Source organism: Grus americana, chromosome 2 (genome assembly GCF_028858705.1).
Source record: "Grus americana isolate bGruAme1 chromosome 2, bGruAme1.mat, whole genome shotgun sequence".
Lineage (NCBI taxonomy): Eukaryota > Metazoa > Chordata > Aves > Gruiformes > Gruidae > Grus > Grus americana.
Genome location: NC_072853.1, coordinates 22,274,662 through 22,302,623, shown reverse-complemented (window position 1 = coordinate 22,302,623; position 27,962 = coordinate 22,274,662). Strand labels below are relative to the sequence as shown.

Genomic DNA, 27,962 nt, shown 5'->3' with positions numbered 1-27,962 from the left:
GCTGCAGAGGTTGTCTATGGCTAGATATTGTCTATGATAAAGAGTTAATGCTTAATGTGATACAGGAGTTTCATGCTGGTATCTGGCTGGTGTATCTTGCTTAAATGCTTGGACATTTGGATGTATTGCCATCCCAATAGGGGTAGCAAGGATTTTTTTGCCAAGTTAGATGGGCAGGACTTTGAAGCTCTTTCCCTTCTTATGCAACACAAAAAATGTTTTGTTTTCTGAATTCATCTAATTTAGACAAGTGCTGCTATTGGATCTTTATCTGTCCTGTTTTCTGCCCTTGGCACACATTATAGTTTTGTGGAAATGGAAATGTATGTTTTTAGCCAATAATGGCTACTAAAAGATCAAACTAACTGAATGATCCAGCTAGCCTTAATTTCTAGAGTGATTACAGAACCCTATGAAATAGAAGTATATGGTCAAGTTATACCTCTGTAAAATGATTACAAAGGTTTATAAAATTTTGGTACTTGTAAAGCAGTTATGACTACAAAGGAGCGTAAGTATTTGTATTCTATATTTTATAATGCTGTATAAACATTTTTCCTTTAAAGCTGTTTTTGATTTAAACTGTGCACCATAAGCAGACTTGTAGCATGACATGCTTTTTTTAACTTAGTACAGAAAATGCGCAAGAACATTCACAAAGAAATGCAACGAACTGATTTTTTTTTCCATCAGCTGATCATTCTATCATTTAATTAGCATTAACTGTATATTTGTGCTACAAGAAATATTGACAGTATTATCTTTCTTTTTCCTTGTCATGGTTATTTAGGAAAAGAAGCCCATCAATATCAAGAGAACAGAACAGAAGATACGACCAAAGGGACGAGAGAGACGAATATTCACAGTATGCTACATCAGACAGTGCGATGCCCAGGTCACCATCAGATTATTCAGATAGGCGGTCGCAGCGTGGGCCTCAGTTATATGAAGAACCTGAACTGGGTGATTATAGAGATTCCAACAGAAGGAGTCGCAGGCGTTCCAAGGAGTATCCGGTAGAAGAAGAAGATGCACAAAACAGGGAAGAATATGAAAGGCAGCGGAGGGAAGAGGAATACCAGGCACGATACCGAAGTGATCCTAATTTGGCTCGTTATCCAGTCAAGCCACAACCGTATGAGGAACAAATGCGTATCCATGCTGAAGTGTCCCGAGCACGTCATGAACGGAGACATAGTGATGTCTCATTGGCAAACACTGAGTTGGAAGATTCTCGGATGTCTATGCTGAGGATGGAACGACCGTCAAGACAAAGATCAGTGTCTGAGCGCAGGGCTGCCATGGAAAATCAACGTTCATACTCTATGGAAAGAACTCGAGAGGCTCAGGGACCAAGTCCCAACCGTCAGAGGACCACAAATCATAGCCCTCCTACACCTAGGAGGAGTCCAATTCCTCTGGAAAGACCAGACATGAGGCGCTCTGATTCATTAAGGAAACAACACCATTTGGATCCCAATTCTGCTGTACGGAAAACAAAACGTGAAAAGATGGAGACCATGTTACGGAATGATTCACTCAGCTCAGACCAGTCTGAATCTGTCAGACCTCCACCACCAAAGCCTCATAAAACGAAAAAGGGAGGTAAAATGCGCCAGGTTTCATTAAGCAGCTCAGAAGAAGAATTGGCGTCCACTCCAGAGTATACGAGTTGTGATGATGTAGAGATTGAAAGTGAAAGTGTTAGTGAAAAAGGTAAGATTTCTATTTTTTTGACTATTTCAATATATAGATGTGGTTTAGTTTCCATTCCATTGTATGTTTATTTTACCTATTAGAATCAATTGCAACCACATATGTACAGAACTTCACAGGTGACTCAAGTTTGTTGTGATGGGAGTTGTTTTCTTCTGATTTTGTGTTTCATTCACTTAGATCTAACTTTAATGATTTACATGGAAAAGAACATCACAGCTACTAGATGTATTTGGATATGTTAGAGGAAAAAGCACGAAAAACCTGTTAATTAAATCTGCAAAGTATCTAAAGCTGGGCTGTCCTATAAGGCCATGGTTTCACATCCATTAATGCCAGATTTGCATACTCCTGGATCACAATGAGTGCATATTTGATCTGGATCGAGTGTGGGCGCATGACTGCATTTCTGTTGAATTAACTAAAGCACACGATACAGAGCTTATGCCAGTTTCATGCTGGCTGCTGCAAGTTAAAGAGCATCTGATCTGCAAAAACCCCCATGTGTATAAAGTTAACCCATTCAAGTTTTTAAACAAATTTAAAATGACTGATGCAGTTTATACCAATGGATGTTTCTTTTTGCTGTGGGGCTATGGTGCTTTTCAGTTTTAGCGCTTTTTAGGATTCATGATGGTGGAGTTACCCCATTGGCAGAAAGAAAAGCTAAGATTAGTTGAACTGATACCCAACCTATCCAAAGGTAATGTATGACTTAAATATGAAAACATTGGGGACCATCAGTTTAGACTGAATCAAATTAATAATATTAGTTTGCTTACCTTCATGTATGTTGTTGGTCTAAAGTACAGTAGTTATAACTAACCTGTTTTCAGTTATTACTCTTAGGATAGTGCACCTTTACCAATTGTCATGAATCGTCATCTGCTGTTGTGGATTGGGATTAGAAAAATTGCTACTATTTGTTGTTAATATTGCTATCAAATTGGTTCTGAAACAAGTAATTAATTGTAATAAATTATAGCTTTCACTTAAATAATTTTGTATTTTAACTGCCAAAGAAAACATTGTTATTGATATCAATAGTTAATGATAATGTCATGTCTGTGCTGATTTCTGAGGTAGTGAATGAAGCTAAATTGAGCATGTAGTTTATAAATGAATGAAAAAAAGCTTGCAAAGTTTTACAGGAAAAAAAATGTGCTGTTTTATGTTTTGTTATTCTTGACTGAATTACTTTAAGCAGTTTTCATGACACATAGAGTGTAGCTGTGTCAGCATGGCCCAGTGGTGGCCTGTGGCTGGAACCAGTGTTGAGAACAGCCTTGGTTTTTCACAAAGGAAGAGAGCAACTGCTTGAACTGGGGAAGAGGTCTGACTGCTTCTGACTGTGCCTGCTTCCAGCCTGAGCTGGTGGGTCCTGTTTCCTCCCTTGCCGATGGGCTTGGAGGCAGCCACCGTGCATGGAACAGGCAGCCATCCCAGCAGTAACACCTGCACCCGGAGCCAGAGCCAGCTGGTGCCAGCCTCAGCAGCCCTGGTCATGTTATCACACAATATCCTCAGCCCCATTCATACTTCTCCTCCACTCCTCCACTTCTCCCCCACTCCAGAAAAGCATTTGTTTGAGTGGATTTGGGAAGATTTGGCTTCTGCTAGATGTGGGGGAGGAGAGAAGAGATCTGCTAGGATCTCTTCTGAGGGGGTTTTACAACCTGGATCCAGCCTTCACAGCTGCTGTAGGTAGACCCACAAAGTCTTACCTCATTCTTTTTATTTTCATGAATCTCTCTTACCATGTAACCCAGCCTACACTCAGAATCCCTATAAGCAAGTGATTTCTTCATGAATACCACCAAAAGGAATCTGGCACATAAACCCCCATCAGTCTTCCTGGTATTGCAGTACATTATTTCCTTAATTGATAAAATACAAGTAATTATTTTAAATGCCTCCTATAAAAATGGGTTTCTCCTCCCCCCAAATTACTCACTTTCAGCCCTTCTGAAACTCCTTAGACCTGATTATTTCTCAGCTGTCTTGTACTTGTATGTGGCTTACAAGTAAGCCACATACAAAGTCTGTTTGGCCAAAGATATAATGCTAAATATAAAACATTTGGCCTTGGAGTGGTAAAGGGTGGCAATGTTAGAGTGAGAATCTGGATGCAGTAATAATGAGTTTTCCAAAAGAGGAAAATAATTTGTTCTCCATCTCTTTCTATATGGAGTACCCATATCTTTTCACAGATTCTGCAAATAAATATTAACAACTGAGGATGAGCCTGGGCTTGAGCTGCAGGAGCAGCTGTTCGCTGAATTACATCTGAGATATTATAAGGTCTTGACATTGGTTTTGAGAAACTAGTCTGAAAATTATGAATTATCTGAAAACGTAGGAAAAATTATAATCATATGTTCTTAAAAGGGGTGAAAATTTGCCTTCTTAAGCTTATATCCAAAATGAAAAGGTCGAAACAAATATATGCACACGAAATGAAGATAGCCATTTCATTTTACAAGTCCAACAGAGACATGGACCAGCTGCTGGATTAAGAGCTCTGGGAAGAGCATCAATTATTACTGAATGCCTGTGACTTTAACTATTTGTGTTTGATCTCATTTCAGTAGCTGTCTGCTTTAGGGTAAATTTTTCCTTGATTTTAAAAAATGTAATCTGGTTGTTTTCAGGGAGGGAGAGAGGCAAAATTATTTTTCTGCATGTTTCTGGTAATGGCCAGAGAAACCGTTGCCTTGGGATGCTCCTGCCTCCTCCCTAGGGTGACAAGGGAAACTGTGAGCACAGAAAGCTGACGAACACCCAGATAACACTCAGACACCCAGTAGACAGCCACGTGAAACACAGGCATGGTGAAGAAGCATTCTAGATGGAGACTGAACTGCAGAAGAGAAGAGCTAGATTCTTAAGATACTGCATAGGTTTTATAATGCAACTATATTTGGACCAGAAAATTTGGGTCATAAACTAGGCTGAGGAGTGGCATTTTGGAATGGGAATCAGGTGGCTTCAGGAGGCTGAGCAGACAAGGGGAGGAAATTTAGGAACTGCAAAACAAAATGTCATTGGGTTGCTAGAAACCAGCGGATTGAGATGGAAACTGAGGTTGAAGAATAAGGGGGAGCAAAACTGGTAGATCAAGCAGACTAAACCTGTGACCTGTAGTTTGTGAAGAACAGATAAAGTAAAGGAAACAGATCTGGTAACGAATTACTGGTAAGGTCAGAACTGGAGCTTCCTGACTGGTAGGTTAGAGGATGGTGAGATTGGTTGAGAAGCAGAAGCAGAAGTTTGGGAGAGATGGTGAATGGCTGGGAAAAGGATGTTCAGAGAGGACAGGAGGGCTGAGCTGGGCTTGGGAGCTTTGGCAGAGAGGGACTGGTACTCCCTGAGCAAGGAGTCTGGCAGCATCTGCCTGAGGCTCCAAGACTGATTTGGTGAGGTGAGAAGTGCAGGACTATGGCGAGGATCCAGTGGAGTGACAGACCAGTTCATTCTTTAGAAGGTCAGGAAACAGTGCATGACAGCTTTAGTAAATGGACATAACTGCGATTTCAAACTTGTTTATTGAAACATAGGTTGTGCAAGAATTAGACGTATTTTGCAGATTGAATTTTGTGCAAGTCTTCGTATACATTAAAACAGTCCTTAGTGGCATAACTGTTTACTAATTTACCAGATGTCCTCTGCCTTTTTCTGTGCATAGGATGAACAATTCTCATTTATTATGGTATTCAAAATTTTCTGAAGCTTTGAAATTTTTTCCAAGTTGTCTAATGGACCTTTCTTTACTCTTGCTGTGAATACCAGGCTTCTGAAACCGCAGAGGAGGTGTCTGCATTTGCAATACTTGTTGCCACTCCTGGAGATTAGGGTAGCAGACAGTCCAAAGCTATATCTCCATGACGGGATTCCCTGTCTGTGTTAGGAAATACATTTGCAGAGGAAAACAAAAAGAAGGTGATCATATGTTTTGGACCAAAATATTAGGTATTTGATGAAATCGTAAATTTTAAATGGTAGTAAAATGGATCGTCAATCAGTAAACATAAAGATCATAATGATTTATTTTTAAATGTTCTAGATTGTTCAATTCACCAATTCTGTCTCAAAACCATCGCAGTTTATTTGGTTCAGTTTCAAGGCTCTGAGAAACATGCCTTATAAAGTAAGAATGGTTGTGGTGTTAATTGCAGTAAAGTGAACGTTGAACCATGTCACCTACAAAGCTCCAAATGAAGCTATGTCTTTTGTGGTGTGCAGGTCAGGCCAAGCTATCTCCGTTGCTTGTCTGATTTAAGTGCCTTCTATTGTGAGGGAATATTAAATAACTTTTTATTTGCATTTTCTGTTAGATGTTTGTCAGTGCGATTGTAAGGAATAGGCCTTAGGGCAGGTTTGAAAGGCCCCCCATAATTTGTCAGCCAGCATGAAGCAGATGTGAAGCAGAGTGCTACAGGCTTGTTCTGCGTGCCTACAGGCTTTCCAGGTAGGATTAGAAAATCAAACAGCACCACTGCCCATATATTCCTTGCGGCAATTCTGTCACACCTGCAGTCCGCTGAAATGCCAGACTGAAGAGACTTGCCACAGCCATGCTCAGGAAAGCCAGTGGTCCCTGGGGCTGTCATACCCCCACTCAGAACATAAGAATGGAGAGGTGACGTGATGGACCTGGGGTTCCTTCTACTCCTTCCCCAAACATTTGGGGGTCCTGGATGTCCTACAATTCTTTACAAATCTCTCAAACTTCAGGGTTCCAGCAAGAGAGAATCCCTACATGGACAAAAAAGAATTCATTCAAGGAAATCTAGGTGCATGATAGCTCTAACTTCTCTCATTTGCTCTAAATATAAAGTAGGACATAGTAGATTTTCCAATGGTGGTAAACAGTTCAGGCATACATGCATACCATGCTCCTAGCCACCTTCCAGAGCACCCTGGGAGAGATATCTGTTTGTACAGACGATGACTGACATCTGATGTGGGTGGAATCTGTGGTGGGAAAGGCAAATGTATCTGTGTTTTGTCAGAGGTGCAGTTAAGTTTAGTGTTAGCTTTCACTGTTCTTTTACTAAAACATGATAGATAGATAGATGGATGCCCATTTTTATTATCATAGAAACTCATATGCATAGAACCACAGAATCATAGAATCACTTAGGTTGGAAAAGGTCTTTAAGATCATCAATTCCAACCATTAACCTAGCACTGCCAGGTCCAACCACTAAACCATGCCCCTAAGCAGCACATCTACACATCTCTTAAATACCTCTAGGGATGGTGACTCAACCACTTCCCTGGGCAGCCTCTTCCAGTGCTTGACAAACCTTTTGGTGAAGAAATCTTTCCCAACATCCAATCTAAACCTCCCCTGGTGCAACTTGAAGTCATTTCCTCTTGTCCTGTCACTTGGTGCTTGGGAGAAGAGACCAACCCCCACCTGGCTACAACCTCCTTTCAGGTAGCTGTAGAGAGCCATAAGCTCTCCTCTCAGCCTCCTCTTCTCCAGGCTAAACAACCCCAGTTCCCTCAGCCGCTCCTCATAAGACTTGTGCTCTAGACCCTTCACCAGCTCTGTTGCCCTTCTCTGGACACACTCCAGCACCTCAATGTCTTTCTTGGAGTGAGGGGCCCAAAACTGAACACAGCACTCGAGGTGGGGCCTCACCAGTGCCAAGTCCAGGGGGACAATCACTTCCCTAGTCCTGCTGGCCACACTATTCCTGATACAAGCCAGGATGCTGTTGGCCTTCTTGGCCACCTGGGCACATTGCTGGCTCATATTCAGCCGGCTGTCAACCAATACCACCATATAACATGTGGATGATAGGCTCCAGTCATCTTCTATACTTCAATGTCCCTGTGCTGTTGATTGAAAGCTGCAGAGTGCAGTCTGTGTGAGCAGAAATGTGTGTATGCAGGACAAGGGGTTAATATGCTGTTCTTTGTCACTAAGTGCATTGAAAACATGGATATATAGCCTTGCCTTGGCTCTGTGATGGTCATTTACAAACATATGAATAACTGCATTTTTTCATTATAGAAGTTAAAAAGGTCCTCATGTCTGGAGCAGGTTGCAGGACCTACTTGTTTATTGCAATATTAAAACCAATCTGGTAGAGATACATTTCAGTTTTTGGCAGCGAATAAAGTCTATTTGGAAACAATATGCTCGTCACAAGTTAAAAATGTATGGTAGCTCATGGTGTGAGGAGCAGAAAGCACACTTTCTGAGCGCTACTGCAAGAACAGTGCATGTCTTACATGAGCAGAGCTGCCAAGCAAGTGGAATACCGTCACAGTGCTCTCACTTTTAAATTCTAAGAGATAGGGGACCTCATTTCAATCCTACTTGTGCCAGTTTCATACATCTTCAACAACTTTGACTTCAAACTTACACTGAGCTAAATTAAATCAGAATGAGGTCATTGTTTCTAAAATTTGCTTCATTCAGGTTAGAGAGTTCCTGAAAGTCTGACTTCACTGGAACAAATTCTACTAGAAGGCAAAATTTCAGGATTGAGCTGCAGCACTTGTCTTGAACACAAGAGGCTTTGAAATTCCACACAGTTTCAGTATGGAGATATCTTAGAATTCAAAGTATTAAATTTTGAATTTTCATAAGGAGAATAATTATTTAGAACACTGAAATGTTTGACATGTTTTATTAAAAGCCAGATTTGAGGGTGTAATGAAATTTCTTCTTATTATTTCACTTAGTATTGCAAGGTAAGAGAGTGTATTTTGCATTTGTAAAGAAATCCTCCTTTTCTATAAAGGCCTCTACATCTTAGGTAAGGAAAATGTGGTTTCGATGTACAAGGAATTTGACTGGAGATTCAGAATTCTATTTTTCGATTTCTTTTTTTTTTCCCCCAGCTTTCCCCTATGAACTGCCTCTCTTTTAAGTGCAAAGATAAGAAATAGTAAGGGATAGGAAATATTACACTTTTCTCCTTATATGTGTTTAAGCAATAAATAAATTTACTGCGCTTAAAGTACTTCTTGCAACTTTTAATCTTACTACTTTAAAACATTAGTATTGACTATGATAGTTTCCCTACAAAAATATTTTTGTAGATGCATACATGATATCAGAACTAGAATGTTTAAAGTTGCAGAGATTTCTAACAGTAAAAAAGGCTTTTTTATATTTTTGCCAAATCTTCCCCTACTTAGACACTTGTGTGTTCCATAGAAGATAAAGGGAAGGGATATGATCTTCTCCAGCATTTAGAAGAAATCTACTGTGTAATATTTTAAATTTGCAGTCACTTAAACCTAGCATAAGCCAATAATATCCCTCACAGAAAGAGCCCTGCCTTTTCCCAACTCTTGCCTGCATATTCACATCCTTATATCACTCCTTTCACTCTGCTGGCAGAAGCATTCGGGCAGGTACACACTGCATCAAGCCAGGATACTTTTGTGGGGTAACACTAATTAGGCAAAACGATGGTAAATATTAACATTTAAAGCTTCTTTATGAAATGATATTGAATGTCTTCTTAGATACTATAGTGCATGCTGAAAAAATAATGTGTAACTGATATGCCTTATCAGAATCTGAAGATAGGGAGGGATCTGCTGAAGTAAGGAAGAAGAAATATTTTCATATAATAGTCAGAGAAGACAGAATATTTTCTTATAAGAAGATGAATAATTTCATAGCACTTCAATTCCGACAAAAAATCTAATACTTATTTTTATTGATTAAAATCTTGACTGAATTACAACCTGAACCTTCTACATGCAAAAATAAACAAACCATTAAGACTGCAATTCCTTAATCATGTTTCCTTTTACTCTGGGTCTTTGCTGGAATTACAGCTATAGCAGAAGTGTTGTGCGGGCACCAGATTAATTCTCTCCTGATACGATGTGATGGAAGAACTATGAGTTATTGTTAAACTATTTTAGTGCATTAGTTGTAGTTATTTATGGTACCAGATGAGATTAAGTTGATTATTAATAGGACAACATGATTTTAAATATTTTTAACTTAGGGGAAAATTTTTATCATTAAAACTTATCTACAGTTTAGCTTTATATTTTTAACACTAACTACAAGAAGTATTTTTCCCTGGAAATTGTAAAAAAAATTCTATTCTGAAGATAAAGATTTTTTTCTTTTTCAGTTGAAACTGTAAGCCATTAAATTGTCTGGGTGACCATTCTTAAAAGTATCATTAAAAAGCATTATAGTTGTCACTGAGCACTTTTTTATCTTTTTCAATTTTAAATAGAAAACAAAAGATACTTGTGTTATAGTTTAAAAATAATTTCCCATTACCCTTACATCTTGGCAGCTGGAATATTTGCTGAATAAACTCAGTAAATATTCATTGACCTTTTACTGTAAAGAGCAATGAAAGAAATTACTGTCTAAACATGCCTGGAAAGGGGTTGATCCTATGAAGTGCAAGGCTTCCTATGGAGGTAGTTCTTATCTTATCCAGCCTGGTCCACTTATTTCTTATCAAAATTTCAGTTTAACTAAGTTAGAAACTTGGGAATTGTGGTCCGAGTCTTGCATCAGCAATAAGTGCTGTTAATTCACAAAGATTTGGTAGAGATAAGCCAACACGAAGACCTGCTGGATGCTGTGTAAAACATTTCAGTTCTTTACAATGCCATGGCAGAGTAAAAAGCCATCATGGAATTTTTCTCTCGAGTTTTCAGAATATTTAGCTCAATACTGTGATGTTTGTAGTCTTTTCACAGAGGACTTCCAGCAAACAGAAATAACAACAGCAATAAAAATGACATGTAATGTCTCCAGAATACACGGAGCATGTATTTTTCAATTTACATTTTTCTTCATACTTTGATGAAATCATTATTCTTCTAGTAAAACAAAACACTCAAACCTATCTGTCATAGATCTAATAACTGGATTAGATTCAGTGTAATTTTAAATTGTTAGTGCTTTCCCATGACATATTTAAACAGATTTTGCAGGTAATTTTGCTAATTCCCCAATTAACTTTCAGAAACTAAAAGGGCCATTGTCAAATAATTTTACTTAATTAAAAAATAATTATTTAGTTGGGAGTAATGTATCAATAATATGGTATGCTTTTAAAAAAAATTTCTTTAAAAATGTAAGCATCATTTTTGTTCTACTGTTATTTTAATGTGTATTTCATTAAGGATATGATAATCAGAAGGAAAGAAATAGAGAAACAGATGTGGAGGGGGAATAAGCAGAGCGGGCTGTATAGAAGTCATTCACCTGAAAAGTGTCCTTTAGCCCTGTCACCCCAAGCTTCCCCTAATGTGCCATCCAAGACCCAGAATTGGTCACAGAAGCTGCTTGAGATTAAACTGAATATCGTCAAAGGTGAGAGCTGGAGGCATATGTTTGCCAGAGGAAAGCATACCCTTTACATCGTTTCCCAGTTCCCTCCCCATCCAAACCTCACCCACTGCAATTCACAGTCTAGGCACCAGAAATATTTGGCATGAATAACCTAGGTAAAGTGGCACCGATTCCTGTGTCCTTTAATGGGTCTGGCTGTAATTTCAACTGCAGTTGTTCGGGGGCTGCTGTATAACATGGGAGCCGGTCCTGTGATGAAGGCAATAGTCCAAGTGTGAGGGGTGAGCCAGGCAGCTTAGGGAAGGAAACGTCACAGCTGTGGTCCTACAGAAATCTGTCCCCACTTCTCAGTCAGAGCCCTGAGGAGGTGGCCACGGTTTTCAAAAGGATGAAACGCTGCATCTCCCCACTGCCCCACCAGTGAAAATCAACCTGCCGAATGATGAGTGCCTTTGAAAATCAGGCCACCTGCCTAGGAATCTGATTATTGATGTAGGAATGGAATTTCACCCTATTTGTGAAAATTCTAGCTAACTTTTTCCAACAGTAATATTTTCTTGAAAATATCTTTAAAAACCTATAAATGTGTTTTGAAGTTTTTGGTGTCTTTCATTCATTTCAAAGGATCATTAATGTGTTTCTTCTGTGATGGTCCACCGTTTTGATATTAAAATCCTAATTTTAGTGGCAAGATAGAAAAAATTGATGCAATGATAATGACTTTTCTGATAATTTAGAAAATATTAAATAAAATTGGTTTAAGAGAATTGGTTTATTGCAGTCTATCAAATCAGTGCTCAGTGATTCTGTTGTAAAGTGGCATTAAGAATTTATTTTGCTTTGGGATACAAAATACCTACATCTCTCCCAAGAGTGAAGTTTTATGCTAATATTTTCACCTTTTCTTCTGAACTAATCCTATTTGTCATGGAAATGTTAAAGACTATTGCACAGAGAAAACAAAGCCGAGAATAATGTTTACCCCAGAATTGTTTTTTCTTGGCTATAAATCATCACTTTTTTAGTTATAAAGTTCTCTACATGGCTTTGAAATGTGAAAGCATTTGAAAATTATAATTTATAATTTATTTATGAAAATATTTCCTAGAAAAAGTATCATGTTCTACTGTTAAAATGTTTACATCATAGAACATCTAGATATGTTAAGGACAAATCAAGTCAGCAGTCTTTCAATCCTAACTACTAGGTGAGTACGGGTGAGCATTGTTACATATTAAATGAACCATTACAGATAAAAGAGAGAGGGGAAAAATGGAGAGAGATTGCATAAAAATTTGACTGAGTTCTTCACGGCAAGATTGCCATTACTTACACACCAGCCTTCTCCCACTTCATATAACCCATCAAAATCTTGACGCTACTCAGTGGCGCTTTTCCCCTTGACAGAATTTGTAATTTCTCTCTTACATTATTTTTTTTTCCTTCCCTCTTTTTTGAAGCCGTGTACTTTAGGCAATGATTTGATTGATCATGCTGCAGCACTTACAGGCTTTCAGACTTGAAGAGACCATTAAAACAGTATCTTTCAGTTACTATTTAACTGAAAATTAGCTTGCTAAATTGTCACATGTACTGTGGGAAGTCACACGTATCTGATTTTTTTCATTTTACCTCATTGATTAAGTAACTTGTAAAGGAAAATTTGAGTAGCATTTATGAGCATGGAGATGTAGACTGCGATAGAAGGGTATGTGGTAATGCAGGTTCTGGTTTATGTCTCATCTGTTCCAATAGAAAAGTGAATTTAATAGCCTGTGTTCATGCAGCAGCATTCTTTATGATAAGATATTCCTTTGAGATGTATAAAGACAGATGAACTGAATGAATACGTACATAAAAAATAGCTGTGTCACACACTGAAATTTAGACCAGATTGAAGATAGGAGTTCTTATGGAAATGTACTCAGATCAATGGTATTCTGGAGAAACTCTTTAAGAAATAGTTCCAGTGTTTCTACTTTCAGCCTTTCTGAACATTTAGATTATGAGTATTTTTTAGGGCCGGAGTTATATAATCTGTTTACTTGGAAAATGGAAATATATGGACATTAGTTACATAATGTAAATAAGAAATAAAAGTTTTCATCACAAATCTCCATTACTATTTACTGTTATGCATATTTATAGGCCATTTTTATATACATCTATAATAAGAAGGAAAGGCTTGGCTTGTGATGCACTATGCGGGGTGTCTAGATACTACATGGTACCTTATGTAAGAAGTGACTGCATGCAGTAAATTTCATAAGATTTTATAATTTTTGAGAATTTTAACATTTCTTCTGCATATTTTAGTTTGGATTTAAAAATTCTTCTAAGCTCAGTTCTGAAAATCTGTTCATACTGAGAGTTTCTAAAAGCTGAGTTCCTTTGAAAATCTTCCTATTCTGCTTTCATCCTGAAATTTTAATACACTTTAAAAAAGATAATTGCAACAAAAAGCATTTTTTAAAGCTAGCATATTGATGCTTTGAATGAACTGAATTTGTTCTTGAAAGGTTTTGACTGATGAGGGCCACCAGAATTAGGTTTGAACTTCAGACTAATCATCTGAGAACAATTTGAAAGGCTGCTGTTGTCTCTACAGTGTAGAAAAATACATTTATGAGGCTGAAAGTTCCTTGTTTTCAGACATATGTAATCTATTGCCTCATGTCAATCGCTATGATTCTTTACAAAAGCCACGGCTGGTCCATGGTTGAAATCTTCGTAGACGCAATTCAGTATAACTAAGGCTAGCTGCAGATCGCAAGAAGAGATAAATCCAATCCAAACCAGGAATTTAACTGTAAAAATATAAAATTATCATGGAACCCAAGGTCAATAGAGTGGCTGAACCAATTTAAAGTCCTCATTAAAAGCTGAAAAGACACCAAGTGGTAATGTCTCACTTCAAGCGCTGAGCGGACAGAGAGCACAATGTTTGGTCTCAAAGCACAGTTGAGTAAGGCGAGCTGTGGTGAGCCAGCAGCTCATTGCCTTCTGGAAGGAAAGCCCCATTCCTCATCCTCGCTCACGCTTGCTGATCTGGACCAAATCCAATATTTACCTAACTTTTAGTGAGCCAGCTTAAGTCACTACACCAGTACAAAACTAAACCTTTACAACAAATGAACACTTTTCTTTCACTTTGCTCAGCTGAAGAATTGCTGTGGTATGTTGTACCGTTGTCAGGCCTGTGACAAAAGAGCACAGTCACGCTGCTGGGAGCAGCATGGAGAAGAGGAATAAGACAGCTGTGTCCAGTGACAATGAGCTGTTAGGTAACTCAGCCATCTAATGGACCACATTTGCACTAAGCAGTAAATAATAGTATGACTTCCAAGCAACACTGGCAACATCATAGGCAAAAAAGCAAATTTTAAAAGGCGATGCATATGGCGTCTTAAGAGGTGACAGAGTTGGTGAGAGCCTCTTGAAATTCCTATTTTCCTAATATTGAAATCACATATCTTATCTAAAGATAGGGCTGCACTGCAGTCCAAAGTGTGACTGCAGCTCATCTTGACAGATGAGAGCTGGCTTTGAGGGCAGTAGTTAAAGTACTGATAGCGCTGGAGCTGCAGGGAACGCTGACTGCTGAGACCCTGGGTAAATATTCACGTGATGAGTCCGTGCTGAGGTGCTATGCCTATGTCCTCGTTACTACAGAGGCTGACTACTGGTGTACAGATACCTTGTGAGATAAGCGGCTTTGAGCTCTGGCCTCTGGAAGAAGATGACTTCTCTAAGCAGTCAGCTTGAGCAAATAAGAATCAGTTATGGCACCTTCATAAGATGAGAAAAAGCATCTACGAAAATGGCAATACTTTGTGTTACTGCTATGGCTTAAGTTCACAGTGATATATGGTTATGGCAAACTTTGTCCCGAAAAATTTAACACATGCTCAATGCTGTTGCCTTTTTCACTAATAGTTTTCTGTAAGAAAGGAAAAATGTGGTAAAAATAGATATACAAAAGGGCATCTTGACATGATTTCATTCAGCATCCTCTGAGCCTGTTTTTCTGTTGCTCCACTCCCTTTTTATCTGTGCAAAGTGACTGAAAAGTGGGTGTAAAACATTACCATTCTGATTTGCTAGCATTAACATTAACGCCTTCCTTGTATTCACTTTACAGTAGATCAGATGACTAGACAAGATGCATCAAAGTGGAAGATAAAAGCTGTATTGTTCAGAAGTGCTAAAGTCTCAGTGAGCCTATGAAATTCAATGAGAGCACAGAGTGCTTAGTCAACAGCTTTGTTCTTTTTAAAAATCTGGAGAGAGACTTGTACACAGTGCCCTACCTCTTTGCGTGATTTACATTTGTGTAGTGTGAGTGTGAAATCCCATCACCCTGTGAAGGCAATGACCTTCAGTGACTGCACAGATACACATCACTGAGCGCTCTACAGAGCTGGGTGAAGCTGAAGTTGGCTGTTTCTTTTTAATGACAACCGTAAATGTGCTGTAAGCACTATGAAAGTACATTGTATTGATATAATTTAGTTGCTAATTATAGACAACAGTTGCAGGTCACCTGGACTGTAAAAAACAGGTTGTAGCACTGCCTGACATTAAGACTTCCTCAGACTTCCTACTTGGAGATTATTTATCCGTAGTTTCTTTCTCAGTGAGACTTGGCTGTTTGTGCTGTAGGCTGATTTTTTTTTTTAAAAAATACTAATTCTGAAAAAGTAATTGAGTCATTTTGAAGGGTGAGTCCAGAGGAGAATGTCTAATTTTCTCCATGTTAAAACACTAAGACATTCATTTGAAGTGGCGCACCACCTTCATTCTGGGGGTGCGGTGTGTGCATTTTATGTCACTATGAAAACTGGCACAGAGTTGGCTGCATTATAAGCCTCTGAACTAAAAAAAAAAAAAAAAAAAAAAAATCACAGTTCACGTAGGCTTAGGAGAGAATTGTTAGTATTCAGTTGCTAGTATCTGTGGCTCTGCTGAACATGTTGAAGGTTCTCATAGCTCCTGTGTATAACCAAAATATATAGGGACCTTTCCTAAGGAATTGTAGCTATTTTTCTGCTGGGTACTCATAAACACAAGAGGATTTTCCCTGTAACTGCTCTGGACCACGACAGTACAGGAGTAAAATAGAAAGACTATATATTTTGTGTTCTTCACATGCTGACTGCAGGAAGGAAAAACAGATGACTTAAAAAGTGAACAAAAGGTAATTTCAGGAGGAAAACCACTAAACTGGGACAAGAATTCTGTGGCAGAGACAGGAGATGGATGGGGAAACTGTCCCTGGGAGTAGATGGAGGATACAGAAGGCTGTGGGAGTGAGAGGGGGCTGCTGACTCAAGGGTGGACCGGTTGGGGAAGAGGGGAGGGCTGGTGCTAGCTAGGGAATCTGGAGCTGGTAAGCAGTCTGGGATTGTATGAACAGTGCCATTTCCCAGTTTTCTGAGCACTTGATCTTACAACTGTATCTGCATTTCTTCTTCTTTTCCTTGTGTTCGTTTTTATCATTATTGTTTGAATAGTAACACCAAAAAGATTTGATATCTAGAGAATATAGCTGAACAGAGGTGATACAATGTTTGTTAAACTTAGCTTATTGTGATATTAAGCAAGTACATAAATCCATTATTTATTTATTTCTCTCTTTTATCCTACTTGCTCTGCTTTTCTGAAATACTTTGGTTTTTAAGGTAGAACAGACCTTTAACATAGTGCTCGTCTGTTTCTCCTAACTGTTCTGGTGTTAAGAACTCTTCACTGGGTAAAAAACTGGCCGGGCCCAGAGAGTTGTGGTGAATGGAGTTAAATCTAGTTGTCAGCCTTTGACAAGTGGTGTTCCCCAGGGCTCAGTATGGGTCCAGTTCTCTTTAATGTCTTTATCAATGATCTGGACAAGGGGATTGAGTGCACTCTCAGTAAGTTTGCAGATGACACCAAGTTGTGCACGAGTGTTGATCTGCTTGAGGGTGGGAAGGCTCTACAGAGGGATCTGGACAGGCTGGATCGATGGGCTGAGGCCAACTGTATGAGGTTCAACAAGGGTCAGTGCCGCGTCCTGCACTTGGGGCAGAACGCTACAGGCTTAGGGAAGAGTGGCTGGAAAGGTGCCCTGTGGAAAAGGACCTTGGCATATGGGTCACTAGCTGGCTGAATATGAGCCAGCAGTGTGCCCAGGTGGCCAAGAAGGCCAACAGCATCCTGGCTTGTATCAGAAACGATGTGGCCAGCAGGACTAGGGAAGTGATCGTCCCCCCGGACTCGGCACTGGTGAGGCCCCACCTTGAGTGCTGTGTTCAGTTTTGGGCCCCTCACTACAAAAAAGACATTGAGGTGCTGGAGTGTGTCCAGAGAAGGGCAACGAAGCTGGTGAAGGGTCTGGAGCACAAGTCTTATGAGGAGTGGGTGAGGGAATGGGGATTGTTCAGCCTGGAGAAGAGGAGGCTGAGGGGAGACCTTATGGCTCTCTACAGCTACCTGAAAGGAGGTTGTAGCCAGGTGGGGGTTGGTCTCTTCTCCCAAGTAACAAGTGATAGGACAAGAGGAAACGGCTTCAAGTTGCACCAGGGGAGGTTTAGATTGGATGTTGGGAAAAATGTCTTCACGAAAAGGTTTGTCAAGCACTGGAAGAGGCTGCCCAGGGAAGTGGTTGAGTCACCATCCCTGGAGGTATTTAAGAGATGTGTAGATGTGCTGCTTAGGGGCATGGTTTAGTGGTTGGACTTGACAGTGCTAGGTTAATGGTTGAAATTGATGATCTTAACGATCTTTTCCAACCTAAATGATTCTATGATTCTATGACTCTAAGAAGAGGAAAATAAATGTTTTGTTTACCATTAATGTCACTATAGTTATGCAGATCTGAACTGAACTGCTGGTCCATGTTTTCTACAGTAAGTACGTTCTTGCAAGGCCCCATTCCCTTAGCAGTCTTGAACAAGTGCTTCTTCTACCTGATTCCAGCCCCTGCTATATGTTTTTTTCATATGAGGAATTGTTACAATGTTCAAAATGCTTCTGGCTCAAGGGGAAGCCAAGGCTGAGGAAGGAAGAAATGTGCATAGAGAAATGAGATTCATTCACCCATAATACCTCAAGAAAAGTTAAACACTTTTCCCTCTGTCTGCACAGTTGATGGTAGATCCTTTCTGACAAATTGAAAAATGCTCCAAACAGGAAGTTTTTAGCAGTTATACCAAATAATTAAAGAGATTTGAGTGAGAGCTCTATATTAAATTCTTACTGTACTAAAGGAAAATAGTGTAATACCCTTTCAAACAGCACCTCTTTCAGACAAAACTTTGTGTTAATGTTCTGTTCCTTATGGAACCCATGCTTAAACTGAGCTACTCATTATATTGGTTAGGGAGAATTATATATCAAATGTTGTTCAGATAGTACTTTCTGTGACTTACTTAAGCTCATTATGATATTTTATTTTGATTTGTAAAAATATTGTTCTCTGAGTAAATTCCTACAGTCAAGGCCTCTGATACAGATGCACTAAACAGCATTATTAAGTGATTTCTATGGCAATAACAAGCCATAGAAACTGTTTCTTCTGTTCAACATGGTCCTTATCAGATTATAGCAATGGGATCAGCAAGATCAGAAAGCAGAACTTCAGATACTAATTCTGTGAAACAATTTTCAATACTTTTTAGTTTGTCAATATATTTCATCATTCTTCTCTTTGCTGCTGTATAGTTTTCTGAGTTTTTTTCTTAGATCCTTCAAGCTGGATGTTTTTTCTCCAACTTCCTCTTGAGAACTCTGCTGCTGCAAGAGTGGAAGTTATTAAAGATTTACCCTTGTATGAGAACAGCTAGTACAGTTGGCAAATCTTTTCTAATCATATTTGTCAAGAGGGGTTGTAAATAATTTTGAAAAGGATTGTCTAATAGTGAATGAGGCCAGGGAATTCAACTCAATTGTAGAAGATAAATCAATGGATTTGCATTTTCGCCTCCATTTCAGGCTTTGGATCCGTATTCATTTGTAGATCTTTACTCATCATGTTTGTTTATTTAATATGTAACTGAAATTTTATATACACAACAGCTCCCTAAAGCTCTACTGTTCTTGGGGGACAGGGCGGATAGGATCTCAGTGTGACTCATGGTGGATACAGCTGCAGTCTAACAGGTGCACAGCTGTGATTATAGTGTATCAAATCAGCTTGTGATGTCCTAGTGTTCATTGGAAAGGTAAATATGCTTTTGCCTCTCCAATTTATACTTTATTAGGTAGGTAAGGCTTGCTGTCATGCAGAAATATTTTGGTTCCACAAGTATATGCCAAGTACCTGGCATTTTCATTCCTATGACACCCCCAGAACTTTCTCACACTGGCCAATTTGTCAGATGGCTAGCTAAGCCTGCTATGATGGCTTAGGAGTGCACAGTAGGTCTTTTTCAAGGCCAGGGATCTGGCCTGCCTATTAGAGGTTTAAATTTGGTCTTGTGTAGCATAATCCACCAAATGCTTTGGCTATTATATTCCCTGTAAAAATAAAGCAGATTTTGCTGAACGAGACGGCCCCATCAGATCATGTACTTGCAAACAATTTATGATAAAAACATAAGCATAAAATAGTAGCTGGATTTCCATATTACAGGCTGAGGCATACTCAGGAGGGCCCTAATCCTTGACTGCTGCTTTTAGGTACTATTGCAGTAGAACTAATATATTGCTGTCAGGAGTATAACTTGGTCAACTGACAATGCTTTATTGAGCAGGAAAGGTCTGCTTTAGTGCTTGTGTAGTATTTCTGCTGGTTTTTTCTAAACAATTTTGATAGCTTAGCAGAATTTGAAATTAATAATTACCATTACAACATCTAATACAGCCTGCTATTTATCACAGTCCATTCAGTGTCGTGCCGTTAATTTGTTATTGAGCTCAATAACTTGTATGACTGAAGAACATCTTGTGTTTGATCAAAGGGCATTTCTTGAAAGGCATCCAGCATTTGTGCGAAGGAGAGATGAGAACCTATGATGTCTCTTAATAGTTCATTTCAATAGATGATTTCTGTTGTCATTTAAGGAGAGGATTTAGATTCCAGACATTCATCTAGCCTTGCGCGTGTTTTAAATCTTCATCTTGAAAAATGCAGAGGCTTAGTTTTATGCATTCTAGATCATCCTGGTGAAGTCAGTGGTATTAATCATAAAGTGTAAGTTTCTGCATTTTCCTAAGACTGTGTGGGAACAGAAACAGAGAGCAACACTCATACCTGTATGTAATCTGGGCTCCTAAGGTTACGGCAAATGGCAAAACTTTGTCTTATTAAGTTTGGATGCATCTTCATTAATAATTATGAGGACTCAGCCTAACTAAAAAGATAAAATATTCCTAGTTCAATCCCTAAACAGATCTCCTAACTGCTCTGCTCTTGTGTTTAGCTACATGTCTCTTCCACCTTTTAATATGAGCAGTTTTGAATTTAAAAGGTGTGAAGACATGAACAGAGGAAATAAAATTGTGTTTTAATTAAATAATGACATTTCTGTTTGAGAATGTTTTGTTGTGTGCTATGTATGAACTGGCTGATTTGCTTTAGGCTTTCAGTATAGTCATTTAGATGTTGGAGTTAGCAAACATATAAATGGATTAATATAATTTAAATAAAATATTAAAATTTAATAAAAAATAATATAGGAAAAGATCTACAGAAAAGAAAATGGTAAGTTTTCTTGAAGGAAAATTTCAAAATCAATTGCATTTAGGTTAAGTACTTTCCTGCCATTTAAAATGAGGATCCAAGAAATCAGAGGATAATGGTTATGTCTATCATAATCATTCCAGTGATAAGAGAATATGTTATATGATGCTATGATTTCACTATGCGTTTTATTAGAAAAGTATGCTTAGTGATTTTAAAATAAGTGAGGAGAGGCATTCCTAAAATTATATGAGGAGAAAATATAGATTCTAAAATTAGACTCAATAAATTATTTGTTAAAGATTTATTATATACTTGAAAACTAGAAATTTATTTGGAATTATTTAATTTGTAACTGGTTGAAGTTCAATATCATGTTTTACTACATGCAAATCTAAAAGCTGTAATAATTTGACTTAACATAAAATCATAGAAAGGTTTAGGTTGGAAGAGACCTTTAAGATCATCGAGTTGAACCGTTAACCTAGCACTGCCAAGTCCACCACTAAACCATGTCCCTAAGCAGCACATCTACACATCTCTTAAATATCTCCAGGGATGGTGACTCAACCACTTCCTTGGGCAGCCTGTTCCAATGATTGACAAACCTTTTGTTGAAGAAATCTTTCCCAACATCCAATCTAAATCTCCCCTGGTGCAACTTGAAGCCGTTTCCTCTTGTCACATCGCTTGTCACTTGGGAGAAGAGACCAACCCCCACCTGGCTACAACCTCCTTTCAGGTAGCTGTAGAGAGCCATAAGCTCTCCCCTCAGCCTCCTCTTCTCCAGGCTGAACAATCCCCATTCCCTCACCCACTCCTCATAAGACTTGTGCTCTAGACCTTTCACCAGCTCCATTGCCCTTCTCTGGACACGCTCCAGCACCTCAATGTCTTTCTTGGAGTGAGGGGCCCAAAACTGAACACAGCACTCGAGGTGGGGCCTCACCAGTGCCGAGTCCGGGGGGACGATCACTTCCCTAGTCCTGCTGGCCACATCGTTTCTGATACAAGCCAGGATGCTGTTGGCCTTCTTGGCCACCTGGGCACACTGCTGGCTCATATTCAGCCAGCTAGTGACCCATATGCCAAGGTCCTTTTCCACAGGGCACCTTTCCAGCCACTCTTCCCTAAGCCACTCATCCCAAACATGTTCAGATAATATTTAAAAGGTAAAAAAAAAATAAGCTTGTGATAACTGAAAGCCAAGTGTCAAAGAAAGAAAATAAAAGAGTTTGATTTCATCATCCATTTCTTGATGAATACATTTGTCAAAGAGTGAGAACAGACATGAAGTAGTTTTCCTCTGGTCTGCAGAAGAATTTGTGTTCTTTCAGATTTTTTTTCTTCCCCTGCAGCTTTTATTGTTGAGCAAGACATTGTGTGGTATGGGGTATCCCTTTGGTCAGCTGGGGTCAGCTGTCCCAGCTGTGTCCCCTCCCAACTTCTTGTGCAACCCCAGCCTACTCGCTGGGGGTGGCAGTATGAGAAACAGAAGACAAGTCTCTTGCCAGCTCTTGTGGGGTGAACGCTAAGCTTTTGGTGGCAGAAGAGATCCTGTTGTAGGCTGATTCCAGGGAGGGTTTGTGCTGAATCAACATAGCTTCCTAAAGTGCGAGCAGCTGCAGTCATTTTTGCAATGCACCAGGTAACACCAGCCTGAAGGAGACGAGGTTGAAATGCTTTGTAAAGGTATTCTCTATCCTCAGGTACTTCCAATGAACCAAAGCAAAAATTAGAGTTTAGGTAAACTATGGATACTCAGTAAACTTGGCATCACATACTCTAAAAGGCCTTTTCATGTAGAAGTAATACATTGAGACCATTAAAATAAATATGGCACCAAGTATTTCAGGTTTGCTAAAAAGAACATAATTTTCTGTGTCTCTAAGATTGATGTATTCTGTTACCTGGATTGGCTTGAACTGTTAGCAAGATGCAAATGGGTGAAATTAGTACTTGAACGTATCCACAGAGCTAAGTGGTAGCCCCTTCTGTACTCTCAACTAGAGGGGCATTTGCCAACCCCAGTTCAACAGCCGTCGCCCCATGTTAGTATGTGACTGATAATAAGCTCAGTAGAATGGCTGCTTTTACTAGCATGATCACAGTTTGCATAAATACAATTATGCTCTTTGCAATCGAGGGCTTGTTTGTGCATCTTTGGCAGAGGTGGTGGAAGAAGTAAGCATGTAGGACTTTGCAGCTGATTGTCTAGATAATGTCCTGGACGGGTTTCAGGACTAATCTGAGTAGGCAGCAGCCCAGGATAATCAGGGTTGGTGAAATTGCCCAGTTGATTGTTTTGCATGCTGAGCTTGCTGTTGCTGCTGCAAGAGAGGTTACTGGTTGCTGCTGGAGACAGGGAGAAGATGATCTGAGTGATCTCCTCAAGCTGCAGTGAAAGCCATGGCATGGAGGAAGCAGGAACAACAAACCTGGCTCTGAATGAACTCTCACCCTCATCTTCAGCTCCACCTCTTCTGCCTCCCTGGCCCTTAGTATAGGACATCACTAGCCCTCAGTGTGGGAAAAATCAGTTCTGTCTACAAAGTTGAGAAACTTTGCTTCTTGGTTCTGTGCATATCTGCTAATACTGCTAGCCTTCTGCAGGACAGGGTGGATTAAAGTGTGAGTAGATGCCTTTCTAATGAAGTTCAGCAGATCATAATCTAAACCAGCATATCAACTTTGCTCCCTTTGACTCTATAGATGATACCTGTTCTTAGGATTTGAATAATATATGTAAAGGTACTACTTTACTTTCACCGTTGCAGCAGCAGAACAGTTCATTATGGTTTGTGGGGCTTTGATAATGGGTTTTCTTTCACAGAAAAATAATTCTTTTAGTTACTGCTATTGACATTGATAACACCTACAAACAAACAGAAAATAATAAATAACTGGAATATGAAAGTTAAATACTTAACAACTCTCTTTTTCTTCCATATTGGCTAACATCCTCAAAAGGAAAAACCAACCACCTGCTAAAGGGACTCTCACAGGTGCTAATTGTTATTACTGAGGAAAAGGAGAGGCAATGAAATAAGGTGGTTTGGCTCATTTACATTTGTTAAAGTTATTTCTTCAATTTAGGATCATAGTACTGATAAAAAAAGGAAGAGAGGCAATAGAGAAATAGCGAAAGTCTTTTCCCATTGGTGATAGCTTTGTTTGGTGCAATAGGTACAGGACTGTGCATACATATTGTTTGCGAATGGGTAGGCTTCAGTCTCCAGACTTCAGTTTGGGGCTACACTAATTGCCTTGCCTTTTCTCCTCCTTTCCTTCTATTATCAGTTTGGATAATATTGCTTATTATATCTGAGCTTCTCATACTGGTTAGGATGGCGATGATAGCACGGAGTCAGTTCAAAAGCTGGACGGTTTTAGAACTGATTATATAGAAGTCAAGAAAATGACAGAAGAGAAAATTGAATGTGGTGAGGGGAGAAAATGTACTAGTGATTGTGACCATATTCCTGAAGGCTGTTTTACATTCATCCAGTTGACCACCTCACAGGTTTCTGGTCTGGCTGATGTAGCTAATCAGCAAGAACAGCTGTGGCATGAGTTATGGCGAGTAAAGGAATCTGAAAGCAAAGGTTTTGTTTCCAGCATGGCAAGATGAGAGTTGCAGATCCCCGATGGCCAGTAGTTATCCCCGAGTTGCTCTGCAATGGTGAAATCTGGGCTTTGCTCAAGTCAGTGGGAGTTTCCCTATGGTCTTAAGCGTAGCCAGGTTTCAGTCTAGATGTTGAGGGGTGTTGTTACTGATTATAAAGTCACCAAAGTGTCCCATTCTACTGTAAGAAAATATGGTTTCTACATTGTATTTTTAAATAAATTTATACTTTAACGTGAAGAGTTTATGCAAAGATTTAGACTTTGAGATTATTTTCTGTTGAATTTGTCTGCTCAGAATATTTTTGGCATCCCTGGATTTAGCAGGAAATCTCTCATATGAATCAGCTGGAATGAGGATTTCTGTTTTAATTGCAAAAATGAATCCAGTTAATCTAAGTGCCTTCAAGTTAACCTGTTTTAACAAATGCAAATGCTCAGCCACTTTCTTGCAAAGATTAGTGCTCACAGCCTACCTTCTGGTAGAAGCCAATAGAAGCTGACCATCACAGTAATACAGTTTGTGAAACTGTGTAGTGGTCATTTGACTCCGATTTCTTAAGAAATCTTCTCAAGTAAAACAACAAAATTGAAGCTGGCAGAAAATTAAAATATTGGGCACAAGCAAGAGTGAAAAAAGATTGGTAAAGCTATAGACATATTTAAATATCTGTCTGACAAGTGCACGTTTATGTGGAGGATCCATATAATACCTGGAGTATATTGTGCTTGATATTTTTAATCCTACAAAACTTTAAAAGAGAAATAAAGAAGAAAGTATTCTGCTTGCTTGCACACTTTCAACGACATGGTTTATTCTTTCCTAAATTTTATTTTGAAAAAGTCTTGAAAATAAAAAAAAATTTCAGGGAGCCACAATTTTGAACGAAATATTTTTTGCCTTTAAGAAAACTCTAATTATTTCCTTTAAGAGGAAAAAAAAATCAGATTAATTAATAGTATTATAAACCTTTGTTAAGAGTTATGATAGTGAATTGCCATACCGGATTAAATCTGTTCTCAAATGCCTGTGCGCATGTGGCTAAGTAAAGCATTTGTACCTCCGCTGTGAAAATCATCTGCACATAATTATGAATTGCATCTGTGCCCAGACTGCAATGTTTTTGTAAAGCTACGCCTCATCTTTGATTGAAATTTTTAGTCTTTTCAAGTGCAACAATATTATTTGTAAGAGACAATGCTTGAATTACATTTATAGAAATACTCCCAAATGAAGGCCCTTATCTTAATGATTTTTTGACAGTTTCTTTTTTTGAGAGTAGTTAGAAAAAATATCATCACAAATGTAGTTTCAGCAGTGCAAGAGAGAAGTATATCGGTGGAAGAGTAATATTCAGGCCAGGGAAATTCAAACTGATGGTGGATAGCAGATGCACTTTTGAAGTCCAGGGTTAAAATCTCTCTCTGATAAGGAGGCTGTAAGGATTACATCTTTTTATGGCATCACACATATGACTAAGCAGTAAAAAGCATGCAATCTACATGCTTTTTTCTGAAGTAGGTTGTGTCATAACACTTGATTTATGGCATGATACAATGTAGGACTGTAATACAGTTGAGAAGTGTGCATATGACATGTGTTCTGCTTCCTTGATGTGCATTACTCCCGGAATAAAATACTCAAAGTCTGAATAATGTAAGTAATATTTTGCTTTTAGTCAGACACTTTGACTAGAAAAGAATAAAATGGTGTTTTGGCCCAACAAATTTTTAAGTATGATAAAGCGGAGATAATGTGATTCTAGACTTTGAATGTTTAATATTATGTTCAGTCAAAGTGACAATGAAATATTGTGTTTAACTTAATCTCCCAGTTTTCTGTCCCAGAATTTATTTTGCAATTGTAGTTATTTATATCTCCAGGGACTTTTATTTTTCACAAATTATTATAAACTTAATAATAGACAATCTACACATTCTTAGATTTTGTTTGACATTACTCACATTCACTGAAAGAGTTCATTTGGGACGGGATGCTCTCCTAAGGCAGTGAGGAGAACAGCACAACACATTTTTTGTTAAGAATGGAAAGGACAAGAGAATACGATCGTTATAATGTAGTGCTTGTTCACTGAGGTGAAAAAAGGGCAGACTTGTTAGTTGTGACCTTCTTTCTATCTATAATTTGTCTGAGTATTAATGATTTTCTTTATGCATGCAGATTGTAAAGATTTGCCACACATGATAGTTGCAATATAACCATTAAAAACTATGGAAAAGAGTTGGGGGATATAACTGAAAACTGAGAAAACAAAACTCCTTAATACCTTTACAAAGTCTGTAAGCAAATCAGAGTTTGTTGAGCGGTTTTGAAGACTGCCTTTATTACTAGGTGCATCTAGGATGTGGAAAATCTGTAGTCACTGAAAAAATATGCATTTTTTTCCCCTCTGCTTGCTTTTTATGTTCTGTGACATCAATAAACAAACATCTGCCCTACAGGAGCCCCATAATCCTCTATAACTCAAGTCTTTGGCTGGGATTAACCACCTTTTATCTGAACACATTTCTGTGTCTAATCTTTAGTCTTTTCTGTGTTTGGGTTTTTGCTGTTGATGTGTTTGGGTTTTTTTTTTCCCTGCTAGTCTTGGTTTAAACATTGTCCTTAAGAAAATAGACTTTCAATGTAATAGCTGTGTTGTAAGATGTTTATAACACTATTAAGAAGATTTTAGTTTTTCTTCAACAAATATATATATTTCTTAGCAAACAGAGAAACTGGAACTTTTGGGGAGGGGGAAAAAAAAAGGCTGTTTATGACCTAAGTAAATTTCAAAAAATCATTCTGCCACAGGATAAGATTTGATCCAGCAAAGTATTCATATCCACAAAAGAGATTAAATTAGGACTGCATTCTGGAATTGAAAAACTTGGAACCTTTATATCATGGGCAAAAATTTATGTTGGTTTGCTCACAGTTTGTTCACAGTGGATTCATTTCCACGGTATTTTTGTGGTAAAACATTTGGCAAGCTATTTCCTAACAGTGATGCCACTATGGTCCAATGCTATGAAAAAATTTGGATAATGAGATAGTCAGAAAGTGTGTGCCAACCTGAGGAGGCAGAGTCATACAGCAGAATCAGTCTTTGCTTTTTCTGGCACCCTAGTAAAGAAAAGGGAATAAAACAGTTGGATTGGAGAGCAGAGAGAAAAAAAAAATATAGCAAGGAAAAGGAAGAGAAATGGGAACTGCGTGGACCTGGCAAGAGGCATTTGCAACAAAGAGAATTGGGACACAGGGCTGATCTAGGTCTGCGTAGTAGGATAGGAGGGCAGTAAATCCGGGCTAACACCCTAGATTTGCACGTAAGACTACAGAATTGCAATGCAGCAAACAGCGATCGTGAAGTTAATGCCTGTCATTGACATGAGTAGGACTGTTAAAATGGCTAAAAGCGTTGCTAATGCAAATCCTCCAGGTTCTCTCATGGTTGCTCACTGCATGGCCACTGTAAAAGAGAAAAATCAAATCGTCTGGGTTTGAAACTTTGAATCTTTTCTTGCAGTTTCAGCTTCTGAAATACTGTTCTGTTTCCCGAAGTTCAGTGATGGTTTGGTCAACAAGTAGCGTGGAGTGATATATCTTTTTGAAGAGAAAATTAGTTGTAGTGGGGGTGGGGCATATTTTCTACTCTGAAC

General features: G+C 38.7%; 1 protein-coding gene across 50 annotated transcripts in view; it reads left to right on the top strand.

Annotated features, from left to right (window-relative positions):
- The window catches only part of RIMS2 (regulating synaptic membrane exocytosis 2), a 502,429-nt gene that overhangs the window by 220,167 nt on the left and 254,300 nt on the right, over positions 1 to 27,962 (top strand). For all 50 annotated transcript variants that reach the window (XM_054816636.1, XM_054816657.1, XM_054816622.1 and 47 more), the window contains one exon: positions 791 to 1,716. In XM_054816636.1, coding sequence (XP_054672611.1) covers positions 791 to 1,716 — 926 coding nt within the window. The remainder of the gene's footprint in view (positions 1 to 790; positions 1,717 to 27,962) is intronic.